The 27,183-nt window shown below is 40.2% G+C and overlaps 1 protein-coding gene across 24 annotated transcripts in view; it reads right to left on the reverse strand.

The window, feature by feature from the left end:
* The window catches only part of SVIL (supervillin), a 223,898-nt gene that overhangs the window by 82,764 nt on the left and 113,951 nt on the right, over positions 1–27,183 (reverse strand). For 18 of the 24 annotated variants that reach the window (XM_070501109.1, XM_070501108.1, XM_070501102.1 and 15 more), the window contains 4 exons: positions 16,460–16,517; positions 8,929–9,020; positions 1,595–1,652; positions 1,334–1,485 (listed from right to left, as the gene is read on the reverse strand). In XM_070501109.1, the coding sequence (XP_070357210.1) occupies positions 1,334–1,485; positions 1,595–1,602 (160 nt within the window). In that variant the 5' untranslated portion in view covers positions 1,603–1,652; positions 8,929–9,020; positions 16,460–16,517. Of the gene's footprint in view, positions 1–1,333; positions 1,486–1,594; positions 1,653–2,826; positions 2,952–8,928; positions 9,021–16,459; positions 16,518–27,183 lie in introns of those variants that run through there. The other 6 variants (XM_070501110.1, XM_070501106.1, XM_070501096.1 and 3 more) reach the window with 2 other exon arrangements.

The raw sequence follows: 27,183 nt of genomic DNA on the forward strand, positions 1-27,183 counted from the left end.
AAATTTATCACGTGAATCATTGGAACTTATTTTTGTGTTTAGTGTGAAGTGAGAAGAGGATCATGTCCCCCCCTCTCCCCCACTATGCCCCATCTTCCCAATACCATTTAATTAAGTAATTCTTCCTTTTCTCAGGAACACGTGATGCTTAAATTATCATATAAGACATAGATTAACATTTTACGCACACTAGGATTTATTTCTGGATACACATTTGGGTACTCTGTCTATTCTTGATTCTTCATGTGTGTAGTTTTAAAAAGTCTTAGTTCTCTAGTTTTCTGCTATAGAAGATCAGAAACTGTAGAGAGAAGCAAACTGATCTCTTCATGCTCACTCAGAGCCAACAGCCCCTGAGGAAGAAGCTAGAAAACACTGGTACAAAAAGCAGCAGCACGGACCACAGACGAGGGTGAGAAAAACAGGCCTGTATGCCTCATCCTCTCCCAAGGTCACGTTGGATATCTGATGCCCCTAACAACAACTGAGTAATCAAGGCAAAACTCAGTCATATTTGACATGCTGTTTAATAGGAGGCCAACAGGCAATACATTTAAAATCACATAGATTAAAAGAATTTAAATAGAATGTTTGTTGCATAAACACATAGAGTAAGACCCCTAATCACTCAAGGTCCAACTTTACTTTTCTTTTTTAGTAGATTAGCCCTGAGCCAACATCCACTGCCAATCCTCCTCTTTTGCTGAGGAAGACTGGCCCTGAGCTAACATCCATAGCCATTGTGCTCTATTTTATATGTGGGACACCTGCCACAGCATGACTTGATGAGCCGTGCATAGGTCCACGCCCAGGATCAGAACCGGAGAACCCCGGGCCGCCAAAGCAGAGTATGTGAACTTAACTGCTGCACCACTGGGTCAGCCCCCAGCTTTACTTTAAATGCTGCCTGCTGAGGACAGCTGTGCCCTGTGCTGGGCACCTGGGCATTCTGCTCAAACATGTCTCTTTCAGTCCTTTACGAAACAAACTTTTACTGAGGGTCTCTGACAGCAGGTCCTATGCTGGGGCCCTGAGGGTACGAAGAGAAAGACAGTTCTGGCCCTTGAGGTGTCCCAGGCTGGGGGAAGAAATGACTGGTCATCAATTACCCAACAGTGTGCCAAGGGCAGGCATTTCTTACTGCTGTGATACCAGAGGACCACACCTGTGAGGCACGGCAGAGCTGACATGTTGTTTTTGTTTTTAACAAATACATGTATTTAATAAATAACTGTATCTACACAATTCACTTTCGTGGAATATCCCATTTTCCAATACCAATCAAAAACATCTCGCGCAGCCTGTTTGATGACGTGATGACACGCATGCTCACCGGTGTGGGGGCTGGCGGGGTCTGTGGCCCGCATGTATCGGGGTGTGTCTTCCTCCAGTAGGCGGTGAGTCACTAACCCCGTGCAGCTCTGCAAGAGGATGGGCTGAGTGTCGGCTTCAATTCCTTCTAAGCGCCTGGCAATTCTTTCTTTTCTGTGCAAGACACCAAAAAGGGCATAGTGAACAACGAAAATCAATTCCAAGGGAAAACTGAATACAGGATGCGCTCCTACTTCCTAATTACGTACAATAAATATCTTACCTTTTCATTTCTGAGAATTCTTTCCTCTTTGGTTCAAAGATTTTTCTTAATTCTGCAACTAAAATAAAACAAAAAAGAATAAAATGATAGTCCCGTATTTAGTAGTCATGCATTCATTTTATTCATTCATGCAACATATATTTATTGAACTCATATTTCTGTTCCTGGCTTCCACACAAATGAGAGATACAAAACTGACACCGTTCCTGTTTTCCAGGAGATTGTCTTCTATGGGGAGAAGCAGATGCCAAATGAGAAGCATGCACACACACACACACATCATATGTTTGGCTTAAGAAGTAAAACCATGAGAGTAAGAGATGGAGTAATAGCAGCGGGTTCTACTTCATCCTGGGGAGTCGGAGGAGGCCTGAACAGTAAGATCTCTCTAGCAAGGGGAAATCTATTTTTAACTGTTATTAGGTTTAAAAAAGCATTTTAAGATTTTCATTATGGAAAACTTCACACATTTGCAGAAGTAGAGCTAGTCCCAGGAAGACCTACATGCCCATCAGCAGGTGGCAACCACCACGACTCAGGACACTCCTATCTCATAACCTGTAAATATCTCTAACTACCTGGTTGGGTTTCCAGCGGCACCTACTGCAGCATAGCCGGATGGTAACCACAGGTCAGACTAACACAGCTCCTGAGCCTCCCCTTACAGGCGTGCACTAGAGGGAAGTGCTAACAGTTGTTTCTCTGCTACAGTTTAGGTGGATGGCGGATGAAGTAATTACCCTAATTCTGGCAACAGTGGATGAGCAGACAAATGTTTTGCTGAGGTTGGTAAGGACTCATGTGATACTGACTACAAGGATATTACTAAGATGCCAAATAGTTGTTTCTTTGGAGAAATGGCCAAATTTGGTGGAGAATAAAGGACTCTCTTCTGGCCTCCCCCTCAATCATGTGAATTCATAAGGGCTCATCTGAGTGGTTCCTATTGAGGCCCCAGGAATGGGTGGGGGAAGGAGAGGATTTGCTGACAGCCCCAGGGTCCAGGAAACGTTTTGAAAGGCTGAGTCCAAGAAGAAACTCGAAGGAGGGGGTATGAATACATGGAATTTAAGTTTCACTGCTTCAGTTTCCATTTTATTTTTTCGAAGTAGTCATTTTTAGTAATGAGTCAAAATCGCACACACACACAGGGCTTTCATATTGTCCTTTGTGTTCAGAGATACAACCTTGTATTTATTACGTATTTATATATATTTTTAAATGATAGCCACCTTAAAATTTCAGTTGGCTTGACTTTTTTAAAGATAGTTGGCCTCAGAAAAATCTCTCTCAACTAGCCGTCCCAGGAAGCAGAGCAGCCGGCGGCCGAGGCGTGCTTGCTGTGCAGTGTCAATTACATTCCTATTTGGAAGAAAAGGGTATAAGGATAATGGCGCATACTGCACCGGCCTTTTGAGGAAGCTTGGCCAGTAATGGTTTCCCAGTTAGCAAATTAGCTCTAGCGAGATTGTGGTGATAAAAATTTAATGACTGGCAGTATATATTTTGAAAACATTTTCAAGGATGATATAAACCAAAGGATATCAATTAATTATTTAAGCCCCAAAGAAGAGAATGGGGCTGGTATTTTTCATAAGACCACTTAAGAAGCTAATGAAATCAAATTCCAAGCGCTCTGAAAGGTATGTCTTAAATCCATGCTTCAAACCCCTACCTGAGGAATAGCCTATATTATTGGGGTCCTGAGTGGCATAATAAGCCTTTTCTTCTCCAAAATTATTTCAGCTAGGTATGCTGTGGTCTGAATGCTTATGGGCCCCCAAATTCATATGTTGCAATCCTAACACCGAAAGTGATGCTGTTAGGAGGTGGGACCTTCGGAGGTGATTAGGCTCCACCCTCATGACTGGAATTAGCGTCCTTACAAAAGAGGCCCCACAGAGCTCCCTAGCCCTTCCTCCACCTGAGGATACGAGAAGACGGCACTGCGCAACTGCAAGAGGTTCCTCACCAGGACCTGACCACGCTGGCACTCTAATCTCAGACTTGCAGCCTCTAGAACTGTGAGCAATACGTTTCTGTTGTTTATAAGCCACTCAGTCTACGGTATTTTGTTAAAGCAGTCCGAACAGAATAAGATAGAGTAAGCATAAAAATATTAATGTAACACACACAGAGTGGCATATAACTTCTATTGGGAAAAGTTAAAATGCACTTTTTTTTTTGAGGAACATTAGCTCTGAGCTAACATCCACTGCCAATCCTCCACTTTTTGCTGAGGAAGACTGGCCCTGAGGTAACATCTACTTTATATGTGGGACGCCTGCCACATCATGGCTTAATAAGTGGTGCTAAGTCCATGCCCAGGATCCAAACCAGTGAACCCCAGGCTGCCAAAGCATAGCACGAGACCTTAACTGCTCCGCCACTGGGGCGGCCCCTAAGATACACTTTTTTGTCCTAATTTAAGACTGAAAAATCACTTTTCATTTCATTAAACTTTAAAAATTTTCTATAAAAATTATGTAACTAAAGACATTAAAAAGAATTTCTAGCAGTACAGTGAAAAAGCTAAGTGACAAGTTGCTTCCTGATATTCTTTTTTCCCATCTTCTAGAAGGAAAGATCAACTAATTGGGAGACTATGTAAATGTCCCACAACACAACTATCCTTTCCTACTGCCATTACCCCTCCACTTCAATATTCTATAAGGACTAAGATAACATGATACGGGGGCAGGCTGACGGTCAGAATAGTCATTCATCACAGAAACTGAACCCCCAGAAGCCTGGGACGGGGAGAGGAAAGAGAAGGACAGGGTGGACAAGCAAAGTTATCCCACTGTCCACGGTGCTCTCTGTCCCTTTCTGGACAACATAGGCTGGGCAGCCACCAGTGAACACTGTCATCTGATCGCCGTGCACTGCTGGGTATAAGAAGTCTTAGGATAGCATTGAGCAGACATCCAGTGCCCCTCTTCAGGGTCACAGACTCAGAATGCTGGCTCTGGAAGAGATCACAGATCACCATTGGGGCGCTAATGCCTTTTGAGTGGGCAATGTCTTTGCTGCTGGCCCTGCACTGCAGGCTGTTGAGTCTACCTAGCTGTCCCACTCAATGCCAAATCACTCCCACTGCTATGACACAAAAATGCTCCCATATGTTTCCAAAGTCCCCTCCTAGGGAGGGTGTTGTCCTGGCCTGAGAACCGTCGATCCCAGGACAAAGATTTCAAATAGGCAGCTTGTTCCCTGGCCATCCATACCCTAGGTTACACCAATGACAGACACCACTAGGCCATCACTGCACTCCTCAATCAAGCTCACATTCAAACCCAAAACTATTTCAAGCCTATAATCTTACAGTCCACTCTGAGCATTTACTGAGGAATGAAATGAGGTCATGTATCAAACTAAATGTATCAGTGAGCTTATTAATTCTTAGTGCAAATCTATAATGAATCTTTTAGAACAATAAATTACCAGTCTATTCTTTCTAATAAATATATTTTTAATCACCAAGATTTGCCTCATTCCTATAGAGAGGAGATTGTAGGGGAAAGAAATGATGTGCAAGACAAAATGAAGTAACAGACAGACATCTTGAGTCAGACTCCTTTCTTCAAGTCAATAATTTAAAAGTAAAATTAGTAAAACAAACATGTAATATAATTACTCTAGTATATCTGTCCCATGGGAAAACACTTGTGTTGTATAAAAGAGAACGATGTTGTATTTGAATTGCTGATGTGCATGTGTACTTTTTTTGTCCCTTCCCAGGACAAAAATTTCATACGAGTACTTGTAATCCTCATTGGGCCCTCCCATTGAATTTTGGTCAGGTTTATTATAAAGGATTGAGAAAAAGTTAATACTAGGAAATTGCAGAAGTCACCCGTGGTGTGGAAATCTATGCTGTCTCTCCAGTGTTTCTTTATGGAGACTCCCAACAGTTCCACCCCAGGTGTCTTCTGATTGATGGTCTTGAACAGTTTATCATTATTTATGATCTACCAAGCAAAGCTTTCTTTCCTTTAAAAGTTTTATATAATTTCAGACTTACAGAAAAATTAAAAGACATCATTTATATGTTAAGACTTTACTCCATTTGGTTTATTTTTCTCTTTTCCTCTCTCTACATGTGTATTTTGGTATGTATACACAGGCACTCATGTTTACACAGTGATTTTTCTGAACCATTTAAGAGTAAGTTGCAGCAGGATGCTTTATCTCTAAATTCTTCAGTGCATACTTCCTAAAAATAAGGAATAAGAATGTTTTCTAAAATTAGATTCAACAGCTATAATTCAATTGATTGCATGCTGTGCCATATGTGTATAATTCATAAATGGTTCAGATAATAGTAATACCAGTCAGTCATCCTGCCATCCTGCTATAAACAAGCACAGCTGATCTAACTTCTGTGATGATAAATCTTATGCTTTGCTTTCAAGTACATTAAGACTTTCACATATACTAAATTATCCCTTATTATAGCTGCTGGTTTAGTCTGCTGCCCTTGTCTGAGCAATATGCATTCCATGAGTCTGTTTCTTTAGTTATTTCTAATGGGAGTTGGTTGGTCATTTTCCAAGAACGGCAACTTAAGGACATTTGACATCAGGGCTATAATACTTTAAAAAAAGTTACTTAACTGCCTAATATACTTTGTAATAACATATAATACCAATCCTCAGGATAATTTGGGCTGCTAGGCACTTTTCTTGGAAAACACAGTTTCTTCAATTAGCTCTGAGAAATAGGCTTTCTGGTAAAGTTATTGTTGGGTTCAGTCCTCAAACCTGAATACAGTAGAATCTTCCAAAGAAATATAAGTGACGGGGGGACTGCCAAGAACACCTCTCCCCCCTCCTGCATGTGACAACCTGAGAGCAGACGCCAGATCTAGAATATTCTGAATACGGCTCTTACTTCCCACAGGAGTGATGCATTTTTACTTTTACACTTGAATGGCAGCCACTAATATAAATACAAGCAGCTTATAAAATAAGTAGTTACAAAACTAGAGGAATAAGGAGGAGGGGTGATGGCTAAGAAGTGTGGGGTTTCTTTTTTGGCTAATGAAAATGTTCTAAAATTGACTGTGGTGACAGATGCACAACTCAGCGAATATACTAAAAGCCACTAAATCGTATACTTTAAATGGATGAATTGTATGGTGTATGACTTACATGTCAATAAAGGTGTTTAAAAAAGTAGAGTAATAATTTGGTCTATTTCGTAGTTCCTAATTGGAAAATCTACTTTAATACAAGAATCTTTACATAGGTAAAGGTTTTTAATCCCTTGATTACTTGTTTGTGAGACACTGTTAAAGGAAGTCTTTTAGAGAAACACCAATAATCATTTTAAATTCTCAATTTCACAGAAGAATCCCTCACTAAACAAACAGAAACTTCTGTAAACTTATAAACAACATAAATCTCTATGCCATTAAAACAGCCATAATCAATTCCTATTTCTAACATTAGCTAGCCAGTCAAGAGCTGATAAAATCATTAACACATCTGTTAAGATGGAAAAATGAAAAGCTTGCCAATAACACATGGGTCTTTCCAAACGCGCTTGCCCAAATTCACAAAGGGCAAAGATTGTGAAGCTAGACTATAGGGAATTGAGAGGAAATTCAGGGAAGGTGGGATTCTGATACTTTGTAAGCATGTTTCAAAGATCTTGTTAATTTAGAAACATAAATCTGGTTAATACATAAATTTACCATCTTTGATTTGTGAACATTATGTTTTAACTAGTAAAACTGGTTAATAAGCTTACGTGTTTTTAAGTTTTGTTATATATGGAGTTACAAGTTGTTGAACGTTAAGAAAACTAGCATCTCATATTGTTTGTAATTTTTCTGATCCAATATTGTCTACAGTATGATTTATCAACAAAAGGAACTGGGGGAGAGAGAGGAAGAGGGAAGCAACTTTTGCTATAGAGAACTCTGCCTCATCAGTCAAATCTTCTAAGCGATTGCTAAAAATCAGTTTGTTCATTCTTATACTTTGTTTTGATCATCTTCACAGATTGTTTAAGTTTGGCTCAGATTAAATTGAGTTTCTTTGCCTTTCAAAAAGAGTCTTAAAAAATGGGAGGACCCTTCCATTTCACACCTGGTCCACACACTCATCCAGGTGGGAACCCTCCACAGCATCTGTCCTACTCTTGACAGGGGTGGACGTCCTTCCTTGAACAGCTAATGAGCAGAGCTGATGAGACCACGATGCAGTTCATTTCACTGCTAGGTGCTAGGAACTATGAGAATTTTCTTTCTCATATGAAATCCCACTTACTGCCTTGTAAGGCTACACATTATTCTTATTTTTAGCCTCTAGAGCAACATACAATAAGCCTACATTTCAGTTGACAGTTTTGTAAGTACTTGAAAACTGAAAAATGTCCCCGTTCAAGTTTTCTCTACCAGGCCAAGTCCCTGGAGTCCTTCCAATCTCCATCCTTGTCAGGCTCCATCTGGGTGCATCACCCATTCAACTTCTCAGGATGGACGCCAAGTTGTCAGTGGGCCTTTTAAACTGGATGTAGTTTCTACTTAAAGAATACTTTTTCTGGCCTAATTTTTGGGGGGCTTGATCTCGTGGTTTTTTTCCTCTTTTGGAGTAGAAAAAAAATCTGACCTTCCACCAAACCTGTTTCTTCTGAAGAGAGGGCGACACAGCTCCAGATGAAGACACTTTGTGAGCTGGTACTACCCTGTGCTAGTGTTATACTTGGTGGAAACAAAGATCAGGCAACGTTCACATCATTTCACAGGTAAAACTAGGGGTGGTCGGCTGATAGCAGATGCAAGTATTTTACTGCACGAGCATCTTTACCATGAAAATACTAATTCACCAACTGTGTGAGTACCCACTGGGGGAAGAAGAGAAACAATGAAGATACAGCCTGTGCTGGTAGCCTAGCGAATAGCCCAGTAGGGAGCTACAAGATAGTAAGTGTAAATGCTATGAACACTGGAAAGCATCAGAGGCTGGAGGGATAGGACGGGGTAGGTGGAGAAGAAATGGGCATATGAGTGGAGCTCACTGCCCTTGGAGAAGATGAAGGTAGGAAAGAGATGAGGGAGGTTGATTCCAGGAACCTTCTCTCATCCTGTCCGCCCAGCCTCCAGTGAAAATGAAGATGCTTAAATGAAAGGGAAAGAACATGCAGAAAAGTGAGGATTACAAATCCAAGAAGAAAGAGACTTCAGTTGAGGTTAATTCTTAGATAAGGGAGAAAATGACACAAAGGAAAGTAGAAGCTAGAGGTTAGTGAAAGTTCCTCAAAGAAAATCCGACAACACAATGCTTACATGCTTGGAACACTGTTCAATCATTTAGAAGAAGTCTTACCTTTAGGAAGTGCAGTTAAAAGCTTAGCATCGATTCCTCTTTTGTGGTTAGCAAATTGTTCTTTATCTTCAAGCAAGAACTCTTTCTGAAAGCTAAAAGTTATTCCATTAATAAAACGTTTAAGGTCAATTTCAGTCAAGATATATTTTGTTAAGCAAAAAAAAGCAAAACATAAAAATTATGCTACTGTTATACATGGTTAAACATGTACATGTAGATTACAAGTAAAAAGTTGTATTTGGGAGAGTTAATTGGTAGTTTTCTTTTCATTTATTTATAATTACATTAATATGATTCTTTTATGCAACTAAATAATTACATCTGCATAGGCAGGGGCTGTGGCGTAGGGTGGTCAAAACACAGCTGAACTGGGAGTCGCAGGCCTTGGATCAGACTGACAACTCTTCTAGAGCCACCAGTAGATGGATGGCTGGGATAATCACTTAACCTTTCTGTGCTACAAGCTCTTCCTCTCAGAAAATCAACAACTTGTCTAGATGATCTACATGCTTTCCTCCACTGGTGAGATTATATTGAAGTAACAAACGCCTTCCAACAACCAGGAAATCAAGGCATGGTGAAGAGGTCTACGAGGCTCATGAAAACCTTCTTGAGAAAAAAAGAAGAAACAAAAAGGGAGAAGAATAAAGGAATTGAGCCCTTGCTATGTATGTTTCTTCTATACTAAGCATATCCCAGGTATTACCTGAATGATCTTCACCAGCCCCTAGGAGGTATGAACTTCTCAGAGCTGTGCTGGTAAATGTTTAACACCGGGCTCCCTCCTCTTGACTGACCCCCTCACCCCCAAACGTGCCTGCTTTGCAGTATTTTCTGGTAGTGTAAATACTCTCACCATGGCCAATTTCAAGCTACCCACAGACTCACTGAATTCAGAGTTGAACGAGAGATGCATGCTCACTCTATGAGTCAGCTCCAGCACACCACTGCAACTATTACTATCCTCGGTGTGCAGACTAGGAAACTGTTACATGCTTTGCCCAAGGACACATATTTGGCAAAAATAGTGCACGAAATTCAAATCTAGCTCCTGCTCCAATACTAGGCACAGTTGCCCCAAGACTGCTGGACACACAACTCCGTGGTCTTCCATGGGAATGTGCCTGGAGTTGAGCATGACAGACAGAGCTGCTGCGTTGTAGGAAGAAAACAAATCTAGGACGACGGGAAACTAATATTCCCCAATGATATGAGCACCTCCAGAGAGGGGAACAATGGGCCTGAAAGCACACTCAGTGCAAAGCTGACCTTCACCGGCAGTGGTGCTCTGTTTGTGTCTCTGCCCTGCAGGGCTACAGTTCCACAGAAGCCCAACAAGAGACTGAGGAAGGTGCTGTGCATACTCTGTAAGTGGGACACACGAGGAATCTATATCCCATATATGCAGGCATACGTCACCTTCTTGCGCTTTGCTTTATTGCGCTTTGCAGATATTATATTTTTTACAAATTGAAGGTTTGTGGCAACCCTGCGTTGAGCAGGTCTATTGGCACCAATTTTCCAACAGCATTTGCTCACTCCATGTCTCTGTGTCACATTTTGGTAATTCTTGCAATATTTCAAACTTTTTCATTATTATTATATTTGTTGTGATCTGTGATCATTGATCTCTGATGATACTACTGTAATTATTTTGGGGTGCCGTGAGCCATGCCCACATAAGATAGTGAACTTAATTGATAAATGTTGTGTGTGTCCTGGCTGCACCGACTGGCCATTGCCCTGTCTCTCCCTCTCCTCAGGCTTCCCTATTCCCTGAGATACAAAAATATTGAAATTAAGCCAATTAATAAACTTACAATGGCCTCCAAGTGTTCAAGTGAAACAAAGAGTCACATGTCTCTCACTTTAAATCAAAAGTTACTAATGATTAAGCTTATGAGGAAGGCATGTCCAAAGCCGAGACAGGCTGAAAGCTGGGCGTCTCACGCCAAACAGCAAGTTGTGAATGCAAAGGAAAAGCTCTTGAAGGAAATTAAAAGTATTACTCCAGTAAACACACGAATGATAAAACAGCCTTAGGGCCCTTAAGAATTAGCCTAAATCTACTCTGCCTGTGCTCTGCAAATAGAACAACAAAGGCTGGATGACAGCGCATCTGTTTACAACATGGTTTACTGAGTATTTTAAGCCCATTGTTGAGACCTACTGCTCAGAAAAAAAGATTCCTTTCCAAATATGACTGCTCCCTGACAATGCACCTGGTCACCCCAGAGCTCTGATGGAGGTGTACAGCAAGATCAATGTTGTTCTCATGTCTGCTAACACAACATCCATTCTGCAGCCCATGGCTCAAGGAGTAATTTCAACTTTCAAGTCCTACGATTTAAGAAATACTTTTCGTAAGGCTACAGCTGCCATAGACAGTGATTCCTCTGATGGATCTCGGCAAAGTTGATTGAAAACCTTCTTGAAAGGGTTTACCATTCTAGATGCCATTAAGAACATTCATGATTCATGGGAAGAAGTTGATTCCAACCCTCATGGGTGACTTTGAGAGGTTCGAGACTTCAGTGGAGGAAGTAACTGCAGATGTGGTGGAAACAGCAAGAGAACTAGAACAAGAAGTGCAGCCTGTAGATGTGACTGAATTGCTGCAATCTCATGATCAAACTTTAACACATGAGGAGTTGCTTCTTATGGATGAGCAAAGAAAGTGGCTTCTTGGGATGGAATCTACTCCTGGTAAAGATGCTATAAAGATTGTTAAAATGACAACAAAGGGTTTAGAATATGACAAACTTAGTTGATATAACAGTAGCAGAGTTTAAGAGGATTGACTCCAATTTTGAAAGAAGTTCTACAGTGGGTACAATGCTACCAAACAGCATCACATGCTACAGAGACATCATTGGCGAAAGGAAGATCAATAGATGCAGTAAACTTCGTTGTTGTCTCATTTTAAGACATTGCCACAGCCACCCCAACCTTAAGCAACCACCACCCTGATCAGTCAGCAGCCATCACAACAAGGCAAGACCCTCCACCAGCAAAAGATCATGACTTGCTGAAGGCTCAGATGATGGTTAGCATTTTTTAGCAATAAATTATTTTTTAATTAAGGTATGTACATTCTTTTTTTAGACATAATTCTCTTGCACACTTCATAGACTACAGTATAGTGTAAACATTACTTTTATACGCACTGGGAAATCAAAAACTTTGTGTGACTTGCTTTATTGCAATATTCGCAGTCTGGAACCAAACCCGCAATATCTCCGAGGTATGTCTGTAAATCAAATTTCAAGCAACTTCTACACATTCCAAAATATGGTACACTATCCCATATTCCCAGAACCAAGCTCATCTGAAATCTTAGTTATTGCTTATAAATGCACTTTGGCTTATATTCATAAATGAGTAGCATGTATTCACATTATTTAATAAAAAGACTTGAAAATAAGCAGTGTTTATAAACCACACTCCAGATGGCTTCCAGATCCTAGGACACCTGCTGTGCTCAGAAACTCGGAATTAGGTCTGACCTCTACACAGTGAATTGTTAATGCAGTGACAATTATTTTCAGTGTTTCATTCAGATGTATGATTTAGTAGAAACCTAAAAGATTAAATAACTGCAGAAACGTACCCTACTTAAGGAACGGCATGCTATTTTAATTGATTATTTAACTGCTTGTTTACACATCTTGATAAAGTTCTGTACTTTCTTCGGAAAATCAAAATCTCAGGAAAAAATTCTATATTAGAGTGAAATGATGCAATCTCTGAAATATTCGGCTTCTTAGGCCATTGACTTTGTGGAACAAATATTGTCTCATGTTCTCAGAAATAAACATCTGAATGGTTCTATTTTCCTCCTTTTTTCTGCTTATCAAAAAGCTCAATGAAGCCACTAATGAAGACTAAGAAACTACCTCCTGGTTAAACATTTTGCTGAACTTTTATATCCCCCGACACCCCCTACCTCCACATGCACTTACTTTCTTGAAACGAGCTACACATGGTGTCAGTGCCAGTAAAAAAATTCAGCCTCTTCACAGTCGGTCAGAAACCAACGGAAAACCAAAGCACTGTTAGGAACCTCTCTGATGCGCCTTAACACGGTTTACTGTAAACACTGTTCCGGCCACGTGCATTCTCTCCTCTCCATCCATCCTGGCCGAGTCCCGCTCCTGGTTGGGCCTCCTTTAAGGTCATTTCCTCAAGGAAGAGCCCTGGACCCAGTATCCGTGCCACCTGGCACTGAATCTATCTTATGCACCTCTGTTATTTTCTCTCACGGTATCCTGTTTTCCTATTTGTATAACATAGTACAAGTGTCTTAGCTGATTTAAAATTATTGATTTTTTAACATCAATAAATACATGTTGAATGAACGAATGAGTAAAATAAAATACTTCCAGTACATACTACAACTCGATCTGAAATTTTACGTGTATACTTCATAGACTGATGACATGATGGGGCAAATAGCATCACAAATACTGAAAATAATTAGAAGGGCATGTATTTAACAACCTCAGTTATAAGCTTCCTCCCTCCCTCTCTTCCTTTCTGTTCTTCTTTAGAATATTATAAAATTGGGAAAACATCTCTCCTCATTAACTTTGCTCACCTTACATACACGTATGAAAATATTAGTATATTTGCATATGTTCATGAAGTATTCTATTTTCAAAGTCTCCATTTTCAAGGTCATCTGTTGTTATTGGAATCCACGTGGCTGTCTTTACAATTTCTCCTTGCTTCTATTGCCTCCCTTTCCTGTTCCCACTAAATGACCGCTACATTCTGAGGAAGCCAATGAGCAGAGAGAACAAGGAGATTTGGGTGGACAGTGTCACAGAAGCTGTGACTGATGCAAGACCCCTCAAATCAATATGAAACCAGGTTTTGAAAAAAGTCACCTCTCTTCCCCAGACTTTCTACCCCCAAGGGCCCTAGCCAGCAGTGAAAACGCAGGCAAGACTCACCAGTAAAGAATTCTGGACCATTTGTGAATGAGTAACTCCTTCTGATCATCTTATGGCTGATGAAACACTTACAGATACCCCAAAGAGCCCTAACACGACCCCCTGTCACTTTTCTGAGTCAGAGGCTCCAGAGCAGCATTACTGGCAGGGCCCATTCCTACCTCACACGATTGGTAACTCCAGAGCACCAAGCTCCAGGACTGTGCTCTCCCTCATTGGTCATCCTCTCAAGGACGATAAGTCCCTGCCCGGACATCCTCTGCAGGTCCTGGTGGGTTGCCACAGCTCAACCAAAAAGTATGATCCTATATTTGAGCATGAAACCATCCCTCCATATAGAATTAAAGTAAATGCTACACTCTTAATTTTTTTTTGAATTATAATTTAAAAAGTTTCTAATATTAAGAAGCACCTTTTGTATTTTTTACCACCTATCTTCATCACCTCTGAAATAGTGCTCACTCTTTATGACTAATTTTTTCATACTTTGCCCTCCTTCCCCCTGCTTCAATAATCTAAGAAGGAATCGCTCCTTGTTTCCATGATAATTTTTCTTAATGTGTCCCATTAACCTACTTAAATGCTCCACAGTAGCAACAAGGGGAAATTTGATTAAAGTGAGAGCAGCATATTCTGCAGTTGTCACCTTCCATCTTTTACAAAACGTGGGCTATACTGTTGCAGTGACTGCTCAGCGCCTACGCTGTGAAATGCTCCCCTACAATCTGCTCACTCTTCCATGCAAGTTTAAACTACAAGATACGGGAGGAGAGAATCCATCACCTCACATTTTCACCTCGGCTGTCTGGTTGACTTAGATTTCTTCTATCTCCAGCCCATTTTACACTTAGGATCACGGCAAGGGAGCCATAATAGGTACACATGAAATAATACCCACAGTTTTAGAAGAGCTGTGTCCCTCTCAGTCCCTCCCCACTGAAGTGTCTGACCCTCCTATTTCATGCTTTTTCCTATCCTCCTCGCATAAGCAATGCCTGTCTCCCCTTCCTTTTCTTCCTTTTTCTTAGTCACTAATTAGCTGTATTATAGCTAAACCAACCTGGGGCACATTGGGAACTAAGCTGCTATGGTCTGAATGTTTGTGCCCCACCCCCTCAATTCATATGATCAAATTCTAACCCCTAAAGGTGATGGTATTAGAAGGTGGGGCCTTTGGAAGGTGACTAAGTCATGAGGGTGGAGCCCTCATGAATGAGATTAAGGCCCTTATAAAAGAACCCCAAAGAGCTCCCCAGCCCCTTCTGCCAACTGAGGACACAAGAAGTTGGCAGTCTGCAACCCGGAAGAGGGCCCTCACCCCGCCACTGCTGGCACCCTGATCTCAGACTTCCAGCCTCCAGGACTGTGAGAAAAACATTTCTGTTGTTTATAAGCCACCCACTCTATGGGTGGCTTGTTACAGCAGCCTGAACGAACTAAGACCTAAGTCTTAGATTCTCTTGAAATATGGCAAAGATGAGAAATATGGGAGACTGTGTCAAGTACTACAAAAGTAAGATTTCATGAGTCAAATAAGATACCCTTACTGATGACCCTGGCTCATTGCTGCCCTAGTTTACCTGATACTAAGACGTGGATGGAATTCACAAAGCTTTATCCCATCTCTGTGTTCACAAGATCAACTCTGCCATTTTCAAATGCAGAGCCAGACTTAGCCTGACAGGGACAGTGGTTAGACAACTGTTTATTCCAGTGCTATTGAAATGCAAATGATTTTGGGTGAAGAAACAATGTTGTACATAATACATCAGGAACAAGAGATCTGATGGAATGAGGGTGCTGGGGGCTGGGTCTTTCTAGCATAATGAAGTGCAGGTTGAGATCCACACTTCCATGTGTAAGGGACAATGACTGTGCCTCCACTTGAAAATCTCAAAATTGATTAGGGACAGCGATCAACTAAGAGGCACCTGAGATACAGCTATCGTTTGGGCACAAACTTTTAATTTTTACGTTATCTTATATTAATGATGACGTACGACAGAATTTTTGCACATTGGGTAAATCAAACTAGCCCCCATAATATCCTGCAGCCAAGGGAATTGAAGTGCAGAAAGGTTAAGAGACCAGGCATCAGGAACTCACATGGACAGATGGGTGGATGGGTGGAGGGACGGAAGCAGGGAGGAAAGGAAAGAATGAAGGATGGAAGGAAGGGTGGAAGGAAGGGAGAGAGGGAGGAGGAACGAGGCTAAACCCTTTCTTAAAAAATCAAAAGCTCCCTTGCTTGATGGACAGACTGCAAAAGGACATCCCAAGCTTAGAGGTAGGTAGGAGAAAGAAAAGACAATAGCCCTTTACAAGTTTGCAACTACAGAGATACCAACATCCCGTTCTGCAACCAGTCCAACAACAGCATGAAATACAAACAGAATCTGTGCTCGGCTGAATGCACTGTGAAGTGGGCTTGCTTCATATGTTTTAATAAACCAAACTCAGGGGAGAAAACATATTGCCAAACATTTAACCTTATGAATTAGGAATTTAGGAGAATAATTTTAAAAGCTACTACAAATCTTCAAAACTTAAGATTCCTTGAGCTAAGACCGCTTTACCTTGGAACTTTTCTTTGACGTGGAAATCCAATGAAGCTTAAGTTTTTCTTGTTGAAATCTAAGGGGAAAGAAATAACGTAACATTGAAATAGCTACACGACAACAAGTTAAAGCAAGTTAAAAAAAAAAAATAATGGGACAAAAATTCTTCGAAGTCCCTTCGAACATATGATTTAAGAAAAAGGAAATCATTAACCAATAAAAAATACGAATAAAAAAATGACACCTTCTAAGAATTAAATTCCACAACATACATTTTACACAGGCAAGTTTTTTTGTTTTCCTCTTGTGAAAAGTAGCCAACTCCGGGGGGAAAAAAACCAAAAATTCCGACACGGCTCAATGCTATCATTTAAATTCATTACGGCTATAAGAATAACTCAAAGCCATTAAATACTGAATAACACAGTTAGAGACTCAGGAGGAAAAAAATTAAACAATTAAATGTTGCAAGTCCTCACTGCCTGATATATTAGAGATGCCTTTAAAGAACGCCTGCGGGTGGGGCAGCTGATGAAGAGCAGGGGAGCACTTCATTGCCTTCTTCAAAACCTAAACAATCACAACACACCAAATTAACCACTTATTTATTTTTGAAGGTAAGCTATATATTACATAAAGACAGCTGGTAACAATCCTATAGAGCAAAAACACACATCCCAAGTGAACTGGTTAATCAAAACCAGGCACAGACACATTTAGAATCAGTCTAATGGCAAGTAATCTGATTTACCGCTTTTGGCATGGTAACCATTTGTCCACCAAGAAAACCACAAGTAGACCACTTACAGAAACTTCTTCCCCTATGGAAGTGCCTTTTACTGTTTAATATTTGGGGGCAGAAGCCCAGGAAAAGTAGGGACAAAATATACCCAGATGCTGACATGTCATTTCCCATCAAAATACAGCCTGAATCCTGGAATTTGGAAATTCCGGCCAACTAGAGAAATACAACAAAATGAAAGGCATAATGCCGATTAGACATTGAGGCTTTTCTCCTAATTACATAAATATCTTGTTATGTATTTAAAAAAGAAAACTCAGTCCAAAAAGGTACCAAATTGTAGAAGAAAATTCCTGAATCTGAGGGCTGAATTGTTCAAATCGCTTCCTAATAGTGCATTTGTGCTAGAAAATACTTTCATATAGAGTGGTTGAATTTCAAACTGATATTCAAAATAACCTCAGCATTTCATTTTTGTTCAGTTAGTGAACTGAATCTGTGAGACCACTTCAGTAGTTACATTGAAAGCATACATTTTCCTCTGGGCATGAGAGGAAGCCACTACAAAGACATTTTGTTCCAAACTGTCTCACATGAAGATTTAATAAAAAGACAAACCTTCATCGCTGCCTACTGGAAATAATTTAGTACATATAGCACTTGGTTTAGGAAATATTTTAGTGAAAGCACAGCACACCCAGAACTTGATCCAAAGTTTGGGTATTTCAATTTAATTTGCAATTTTTCCTAAGGAAAGGCTTTAGTAGCTTAGCAGCACCTTCAACTTACAACAGAAAAAACTTCACGTTTTCCTGCAATCACAAGATAATTTATAAACTCAATTAGATATTTAAAGTGTCCTCTGAGAAAATTGTATAACCAACTGGACACAGGAGAATACAAGATACAATGGAGGATGAAGGTATTCATTATGTTACAAAATAAAGACATAAGCGTATTTTCTATTCCTCTTGCCTTACCTTGTTTCTCCGAGAATTTGAATGCTCCCACATAGCTGGACATCCCTGGGCTTCTGAACATGGTTGCACATGTAACGTTCAGTAACACAGCCTTCCCTACAGCTACCTCTCAACCAGCCACGGTCCTCCGCCCGTCTAAGCAAAACTGGGTTGAGGTTTCCACAGTGTGGGGCCAGAGCAGAGAGGCACTTGTGTCCCTGAGAGCACGTAGACGCAAAGCAGGGACTGCAGGCTGGAACAGCTCAAACCCCGTAAGCAGATTACAAGCAGAAATTAGGCCTGTGGATGCTGAAGCAGACTGGATCCCAGTGATGGGGCCGTTACGATGCTTCAAAGCAATGGCCGGATCACAACTTATGCTTCAGCTAAGTAGACACTGCTGCAACCTCACCATGATCGGGGGAGTCAAAAACAACTCCTCCTTTCCCTAAAAACAAACAAACAAACAGAAGAAAACCCTACAGAGACTCTCCAAGTACTGAGAAGAAGGGACGCTGCCTAACTATTCCCAGGCTGCTCTGAGTCTGCCTTGGCTAAGTTAAATGAAATATTTTAGCTAACAGGGAGCCAAAACCCCATATTTGAGAGTTAAGATTTATGAACAACATATGAGTGAAATTGTGGGAAAAGAAAAAGCAAATATTACTAGAGGGTCAAAAATTTTAATCTGAGACAGAAACTCTTAAGTATTACCTACTTGACTACCTCCTGTTTATTTTATTATTATTTTTTAAGACAATTTTTTTAGAGTAGGTTTGGGTTTACTACAAAACTGAGAGGAAAGTATAGAGATTTCTCATATTCTCCTCTCACATGCGCAGCCTCCCCCATCACCATCCCCCATCGGAGTGGTACATCTGTTACCAAGGATGAACCTAGACGGACACGTCACAATCACCCACAGCCCACAGTTTCCCTTTGGGTTCACTCTTGGTGTTCTACATTCTATGGGTTTGGATAAATGTATAATGACATGTATCCATCATTATATCGTACAGAGTATTGTCACTGCCCTAAAAATCCTCTGTGCTCTGCCTGTTCATCCTTTCCCTTCTCCCCCAACCCCTGACAACTACTTATCTTTTTACGTCTCCGTAGTTCTGCCTTTTCCAGAATGTCATACAGTTGGAATCATACAGTATACAGCCTTTTAAAATTGGCTTCTTCCACTTAGTAATATGAACTTAAGGATCCTCCATGTCTTTTCATGGCTTGATGGCTCATTTCTTTTTTAGCGCTGAATAATATTCCATTGTCTGGATGGACCACAGTTTATGCATTCACCTACTGAAAGACAGCTTGGTTCCTTCCCAGTTTTGGCAATTATGAATAACGCTGCTATAAATATCCATTGCAGGTTTTTGTGTGGCTATAGTCTTTCAATTCTTTGGGGTAAATACCAAAGAGTGTGATTGCTGGATCACATGGTAAGAATATGTTTAGTTTTTTAAGAAACTGCCAAACTGTCTACCAGAGTGGCCATATCATTTTGCATTCTCACAGCAATGAATGAGAGTTCCTGTTGCTCCACATCCTTGCCAACATTTGGTGGTGTCATTTTAACAGGTGTGTAGTGGTGTCTTACTGTTGTTTTAATTTGCATTTCCCTGATGACATATGATATGGAGCATCTTTCCATATACTTCCATGCCATCTGTATATCTTCTTTGGGGAGGTATCTGATTGCATCTTAGGCTCATTTTTTATTCAGTTGTTTGTTTTCTTATTGTTGAATTTTAAAAGTTCTCTGTATATTTTGGAAAATAGTCCTCTCTTCAATATGTTTTTTGCAAATATTTTCTCCCAGTCTGTGGCTTTTCTAATTCTCTTGATATGTGTTTTGCAGAACAAAAGTTTTTAATTTTAATGAAGTCCGGCTTATCAATTATTTCTTTCATGGGTCATGTCTTTGGTGTTCTATCTAAAAAGGCATCAACATACCCAAGATCATCAAGGTTTTCTCCTATGTTATCTTCTAGGAGTTTGATAGTTTTGTGTTTTACATTTAGGTTTATGATTCATTTTAAAGTAATTTTTGTGAAGGGAGTAAGGTCTGTGTCTAGATTCATTTTCATGCAAGTGGATGTCCAGTTGTTCCAGCACCATGTGTTGAAGAGACCATCTTTGCTCCTTTGTACTGCTCATGAGTCTTTGCTCCAGCAAACCGCAACTCCCTGTACTGGCCTCTGTCTCTCCAATCTTAGGAGCAGCAGTTTGTCCTGTAACCTCTACTGTCTTACAGACTCCAGAAGAGTTGTTGATTTTTCAGTCTGTTCAGCTTTTCACTTGTTGTTGGGATGAAGTGGTGACTTCCAAGCTCCTTACATGCAGAACCGGAAATCCTAGAGTCTCTCATTTATTTTTAACTGCAACATGTAGTTGCTGGACCCAAGCAGGGATAACACAATTCCAAGAAAAATATGTAACAATCAGAGACTGGCAATTTTACAGCTAAAAGGAACATTAAAGAGAACCTAGGAAAATCATCTTATTTATAAGATGAAGAAAGAGATGGCTAGAGAAGTAACTTGTTCATGGGTAGACACTTGGTTAGTGACTGGGCCATAGGATGTTTGGGAGGTGGGATCAAGGCCATGATTCGCCCCCACCTACTCACACCGGGTGGCAGGGACCCTGAGTTTGCCCATCTTTGTATGCTTAGCACTGAACACTGTACAAGCTGCTTAGCCGGTCTGCAGTGAATGTTTGCTGAATGACCACAGGAAATAATGTAATAATCTTCTCTAAAGACTAGAGATCACATTCTAAAATGATTTTCATTGATTTTATATCTTGCTTTCAAACCAGATCAACTTAAATTGATTTCTGAACTACAAACGAACTTCACTTGAAAAGAATTACATGCCAAATTAATTAAAGCACATCAACAGAAGGTATATCAGTACTGGTTACTACATGGGTCAGTGGTAGCAACCGGCATTTTCTCTACACTACTGGTTACTCCAACTTCTATAAAATTGGGAGGAAATATGGAGAATAGGGCAGTTTAAAAAAACTCAGCAAGGAACAACGTAAGTGCTGTGGGTAAGTGTCATGGAAACTTTATTGTCCGGTCATGGCTAACAAGGACAAAGAGGAAAAAGGAGGCATTGGAAGGAGAATAGGAAGGGTAGGAAATTGTGGAAGCAACTGATTCTGGAAATGAACAATTAGATGGGATAAAATAATAGTTATGTGTATAAATAATCCTTTATAAATAACAGAATTTATAAAACAGTACCACTTGCTCATGCACCATTTACATTCCTGAAAATGACTTTCCTTATAGAATACTCAGAATTATCCTAAGTGAATCTAAATGTTTCTTTTTAATTATTATTAAGGAATAAATTTAGTTTATATTTTTAAAATGAAATTCCAATACAGAATAAAAAGAATTTGGATATTCTCTTTAAGTTGGTAATGGGATCTTACTAGAATGACTTGCCTTACCCATCGATTATGATACAAATACACTTAAATATGGCTTAATTGTTGAAAAGAAAAGCACAAAATTCTTTATTAAACTATGAATATGCAATTTAACCTCCTATTTAAGTATCCTGTCCACATAAAACCAGAAAGGACTAAGAAGAAATCTACATTTTACATTGGTAGAAAGTAGCTATGAAATTTTTTTATTTACTCTCCAATAATTAGAAATCATAACAATAATAATATAATTAATAAAATAATTATATAATTAATAACTATTATTTTAGGCTGGCTCATTCAAACAGGGGAGCTACAAAATAGACAGACATTTCCTGACATCATTTTGTAGTTTAACATATTTCATTTATCTACAGAGAAAATTTTAAGTTGTGGTTGTGATTTTCTTAAATTTCAGGGAGAAGACATCTTAATCTAAAACAGTGATGGTGCTGCATTCCTTTTCCAACAAGATCACTTAACCACCAGCTCAGCACAAAGAAAGGAGACGTGCCAAATTACGTGCTACTTAGTGTTACTTAGAAACACTAATTTTTACCAACTCCAAGGCCCTACGGTCTTCAATATTTAGAAGCAAAACTTTATGGAAGGAAATATTTTATTGGATGTGTTTGAAGTTTTAATCCTTAAATAAAAAGAAATAAAGCAAATGTTTAAGTTGCCTGTAGATGGGCATGCAAACATGCTTTAGTGGAAGGGGCATAAATGTGTGACTGAGAGAGGAGGAGTGCGGTCACTAGGATAGGCATGACCATGTCACATCCTGATAGATGGATGGTGGCTGGAGAAGAACTGGATGACCAAAAAGGATCTATGAATGGGCCACTGAGATGCTGACATCCCAAAGTGGAATCATTGGGACAACTGAATCAGGCCTTGGTAAATCCAAAACCGCGGATTCTGGGAAAATTGGAGCTAAAGGGGTCTTTCTGATCATCTGGTCTTCACTTGGCAAAATGTTAGACAGCTCCCTCAAGGTCACATAGCTTAAGGTGTGGCAGTGCCAAGCTAGAAATCCATATCCTCTCACTCTCCCCAAGACAAATCTCACATTCCTGATCAGCCTGGACACAAAATGACTGGGGCCATTGCTGTAAACTTGTCCTGGGTTGAGGTCACAGGGTCTCCCAGCCCTGTAGCCCACATGGGCTTAACTGGTAAAGGGGTCTGACCCCAGGAGGAGGAGTCCAGACAGCTCTGGTTGCTTCTTATAAAAATCGTATTTCTTGGTCTAGTTTTGCTTCCATAGATGTTCCTTAAAACAAGGGCTGACTCCACATATAGTAACTAGGGCATATCTGAGACCCTAAGGCAAAGACAGAAGTCACTGTGCCTGGTAGGGGGTGGGCATCATGAAAAAAAGGAAGCAACTGCCTATGATTCTTCCTTCCCTTTCCAAGGCCCCCAGCTTATCAGACACAGACAAGACAAGGATGTTACTATCGACTTGGAAGAGTGTAGGAAACAAGGACTCAGTAATTCTGCTTCCAGAAATGTACCCAAGGAAATTACTATGAATGAGTACAAGGATGTTTGCCACAGTTTTGTTTATAAATGTACAAAACAGGAACCAGCCCTCATAGGGGAACATATGGAAGAATGGGTAAATAAATTACACAAGAAAACTAGGTTTGAAATAATTAGTGATTTGGAGAGTTTTTCATGATATGTCATATTGAGACACACACATACACCTTATCAGAGAGACAGGGAACAGACCGAAATATTAATTATCTCACAACTCAGAGATAACTCTGTTCATGTTTTTCCCTCTCTTTTCCAAAGTTTCCACAATAAGCCAAATTACTTCTATGTTTATCAAAACAATTAAGTACAAATAAAGATGAAGGTAATAGGTCCTCTTGAAATCCCAAGGCTTACACTTGGACGAAAAATCCAGGAGAAAATCATGAATGGAATTGTGCCCACAGAGCTACGGCACATCACCAACCCGCTTATGTCTTCTACATGGATTTCTTGGCTACAAAGTGAGGAGCTGATCCAGACAATCGCCAAAGTACTTGACAAAATGCAGCACAGTGTTTCTCAAACTTGATCAGGTAGGCCGTTCTCACAAGGAAGTGCCTGGATCCACTCCCTCTGCTAACCAACACTGAATTCATCTGTTAAGCCCCTTTAGAGATTTCTTTTCTGTCAGTACTTTATTTTTCCTGCTCAAAAACCTTAAGTGTCTCCTAGCTAAGGATTGTAAAGACTTGAGGGGCAACATCTGAGACACTCTGGGCCTGTTCCTCACACAGGGCCTGGCTCAGAACAAGGCCTTATAAATACTGGGAGAATGAGTGAATCCAGCAAGCAAGTAAGCAGACACACAATGCATTCTGTTCTTCCTCATTCTTAGATTCCGCCTCCTTCTCAGCCAACTCTATTTCTTAAACAGGTGGCAAAAGGAAAAGTATCACCACTCTTTCCTTGAGACTCCTACTGAAGTCTTCTTGCCTTTCCTAAAATGTGAAGTGATGATGTGGAACATAAATATTTGTGTGCAGGGGAGAAATAGTGAGAAAATGTTAAGGAATCCCCAGGGACATCATGTAACGGGAAAAACAGGGAGATGATTCCTGGGGTCCAATTGTGGACAATGTCGGTAACAGTCCAGGTAAGAAGGGTCACCTCCTAAATTGCCAAGGTCAAAAGATAAGGTGTTAGATGACAAAGGATGAAGGTATTAAACCCTCAGGGAATGTGCAGTGCAGTTCACAGCTGTGGCTCAGGATTCCACGGAGGCTATATTGAGGAGCTGGTCCTCCTGTCAGTTGTTCTGGCTGAAAACACTCACGCACCCCTGTAACACGAGTGGCAGCTGTGCTTTGGGGGCCATCATCAGGGAGGAGAAAACGAAAACAAAGCCAATGAAAAGAGAAACAGTTGAATACCCCGATTGGCAACAGTCATTTTCTACCACAGCTGGTGTGATGATGTAAAGAACAGGATAAGACCTGGACTCTTACTGACTTATCACCATGGGGTGGGTACAATAATAAGTGCTCTGGGACATTAAACTCCTGTAGTCCCTTCAAAGCCTGCAGGGAGATCCTATTATTATTCCCAACTGAAGATGAGAAAACTGAGATACGGTGTGAATCTAGGATAAATACTCAAGCCTAGATTGACCACTTAAAATGTATCTCTGAAAGTGAAACAACCATGCCCTGGTCAGCCAAAACAAAATCAAAGAGATAAATAAGAAGGCGAGGTCATGACTAAATGAGAGTATGTATGTGGATGCACTCTAAACACTGGGGTGCGTGATTTAATTGATGCATGGATCTCCATATTGAGAAGAGAGATAGGTCTCCGGCACACTCCTGCTGAGGCCTGTGACATCATCTTGCATTTCTTTATTGTGCTTCCTGAATAGCAGCTGAAGCACTCCCAGACTACAGGAAAATGAGCTGAAATTTAAACGGGCAATACAGGGAAGTGTGAAATTATGACTAACAGTTGCCTGAGTACATACTGTTGCGAGTTATTGGTACATTTCTAAAATTAAGAAGTGCCACAGAATGATTTTAATGAAATCCACTATAAACTTCTAAAGATGATGGTGGGGCTGAAATTCCAAAGTGAAGGATATATCTTTATAGCTTAGTAAAGGAGTATTTTGTATGCTAGAAGCAGCTGTAAATGGTATTCTCATTTCTTTGGTGGATTTTATTTATGTGTATAGACTCTTAATCTGGGCAGAAATGCGTGACATGAGGTAATCCCAGCGGTGGGAAACCCATTTAGTTCTTTTCATTTCCCTTTTATCGCATACTGTTATTCATATATTCCAGATTCCTTATTTTAGTGTAATTCTCCTCCTATGTGCATTGTGAAATGCTTTGTGAATTTTGCTTAGTGGTAATATTTAGGACAAGTCTGCAAATAAAATCTTGTGTTATATGATTATGGAAGGTAATTTAAAACAGGCCAAGTATGTAGAGATGAAAAGGCAAAAGTACTTTCAACAATAAGAAATATTATAACCCACAGATATTTCTTTATCAGATATGTTGAAAGAACCATGCCAGCCTTGCTATATTTGAGAATTCCTTTTTTTAAAGAAAAGGCTTATTGCAACCCCCTAGACTTATAAACGTCTTTAAAATAAACGTTCAAGCGAGCAGCATTAACATTCACAGTGAAAATGATCTCTAATCATTTTAACTTGTGGTCAATTTTGAATCTATAGCTTACGATTCTTGGGGAAAACAATCCATGGAGCTTAAAGTCAACAGTTGTCAGGTCAACAGTTTCTCACAGCAAGAAAAAAAAAAAAAGAAAAAGGTCATTCCATGACTAAAATACACACACGATGAAATATTATTAAGCCTTAAAAAAGAGTGAAATTCTCACACATAGCACAACACTGATGAACCTGGAAGGCACTGTGTTCAATAAAATGAGCCAGACACAAAAGGACAGATAGTACATGATTCCACATAAGTGAGGGACTAGAGTGCTCAAATTCCCAGAGGTAGAAAGTAGAACAGTGGTTACCAGCAGCTGGGGAGAAGGGGGAATGGGGGCTACTGTTGAATAGGCACAGTTTGAGATGGGAAAGATGGAAAAGTTCTGGAGGTGGATAGTGATGATGGTTGCACAATGTGAATGTACTTAATGCCACTGAATTGTACACTTACAAATGGTTAAAACGGTAAATTTTATGTTATGTATATTTTATCACAAATAAAAAAATGTACACTGAAGGTGAAGCACAAAATGCAGGCACATGCTGGGCATCCAGGGCATGGTGCTCCTGAGGGGCACAGGACCAGAGACGGATGCTGATCTGCCCACCACTCCTTCCGGATTGGGGAGACACCAAGAACATTTTCTTTTTCCCCTCCCCAAAGCCCCAGTACATAGTTGTATGTTCCAGTTGTAAGTCCTTCTAGTTCTTCTATGTGAGCCACTGCCACAGCATGGCTACTGTCAGATGAGTGGTGTGGTTCCATGACCACGAATCAGACCCAGGCCACTGAAGCAGAGTGTGCCAAACTTGACCCACTAGGCCATCAGGGCTGGCTCACCAAGAACGTTTCTGACCTCCTCAAAGCACCAACACACAGAGTCCTTAAACAATGATTTGATGAATACACACTTAAGTGTTTACTGTATAACATCTGAAGCTGTTTCCTAGAACATCACAGGGTGCAGAACACTGTCTTTAGAGCCTCGAGGACCCAGGCCCATCTCAGTGAGGAGGAAGCACTCAGATGGAAGGGTGCTGACAGGATTACAGCTATCCAGAGAGGTTGGAGAAGGCTTCTGCCAACTCCTATCATTCAATCCTCACTATTTGATGGTTTTCACATGAACAGAAACTAAGGAAAGGCTGAATCATCAGATACGAGAATTTTTTATGACCTAAAAATCCAGATGGCAGACAAGTAAATTACATAAAATGACTGTTGATACATGATAGATCATAGCTGTTCTAGAGCCACACTTGAATGATTTGAAGAAAAGAGACTTGAATAAAATAATTTCTAGGCCTCCTTGTCCTCAGAATGACGTCTTAATAAAAACGACAACCTCAACAGTAATAATCAGTGTGA

Source organism: Equus asinus, chromosome 29 (assembly GCF_041296235.1).
Source record: "Equus asinus isolate D_3611 breed Donkey chromosome 29, EquAss-T2T_v2, whole genome shotgun sequence".
NCBI classification, from domain to species: Eukaryota; Metazoa; Chordata; class Mammalia; order Perissodactyla; family Equidae; genus Equus; species Equus asinus.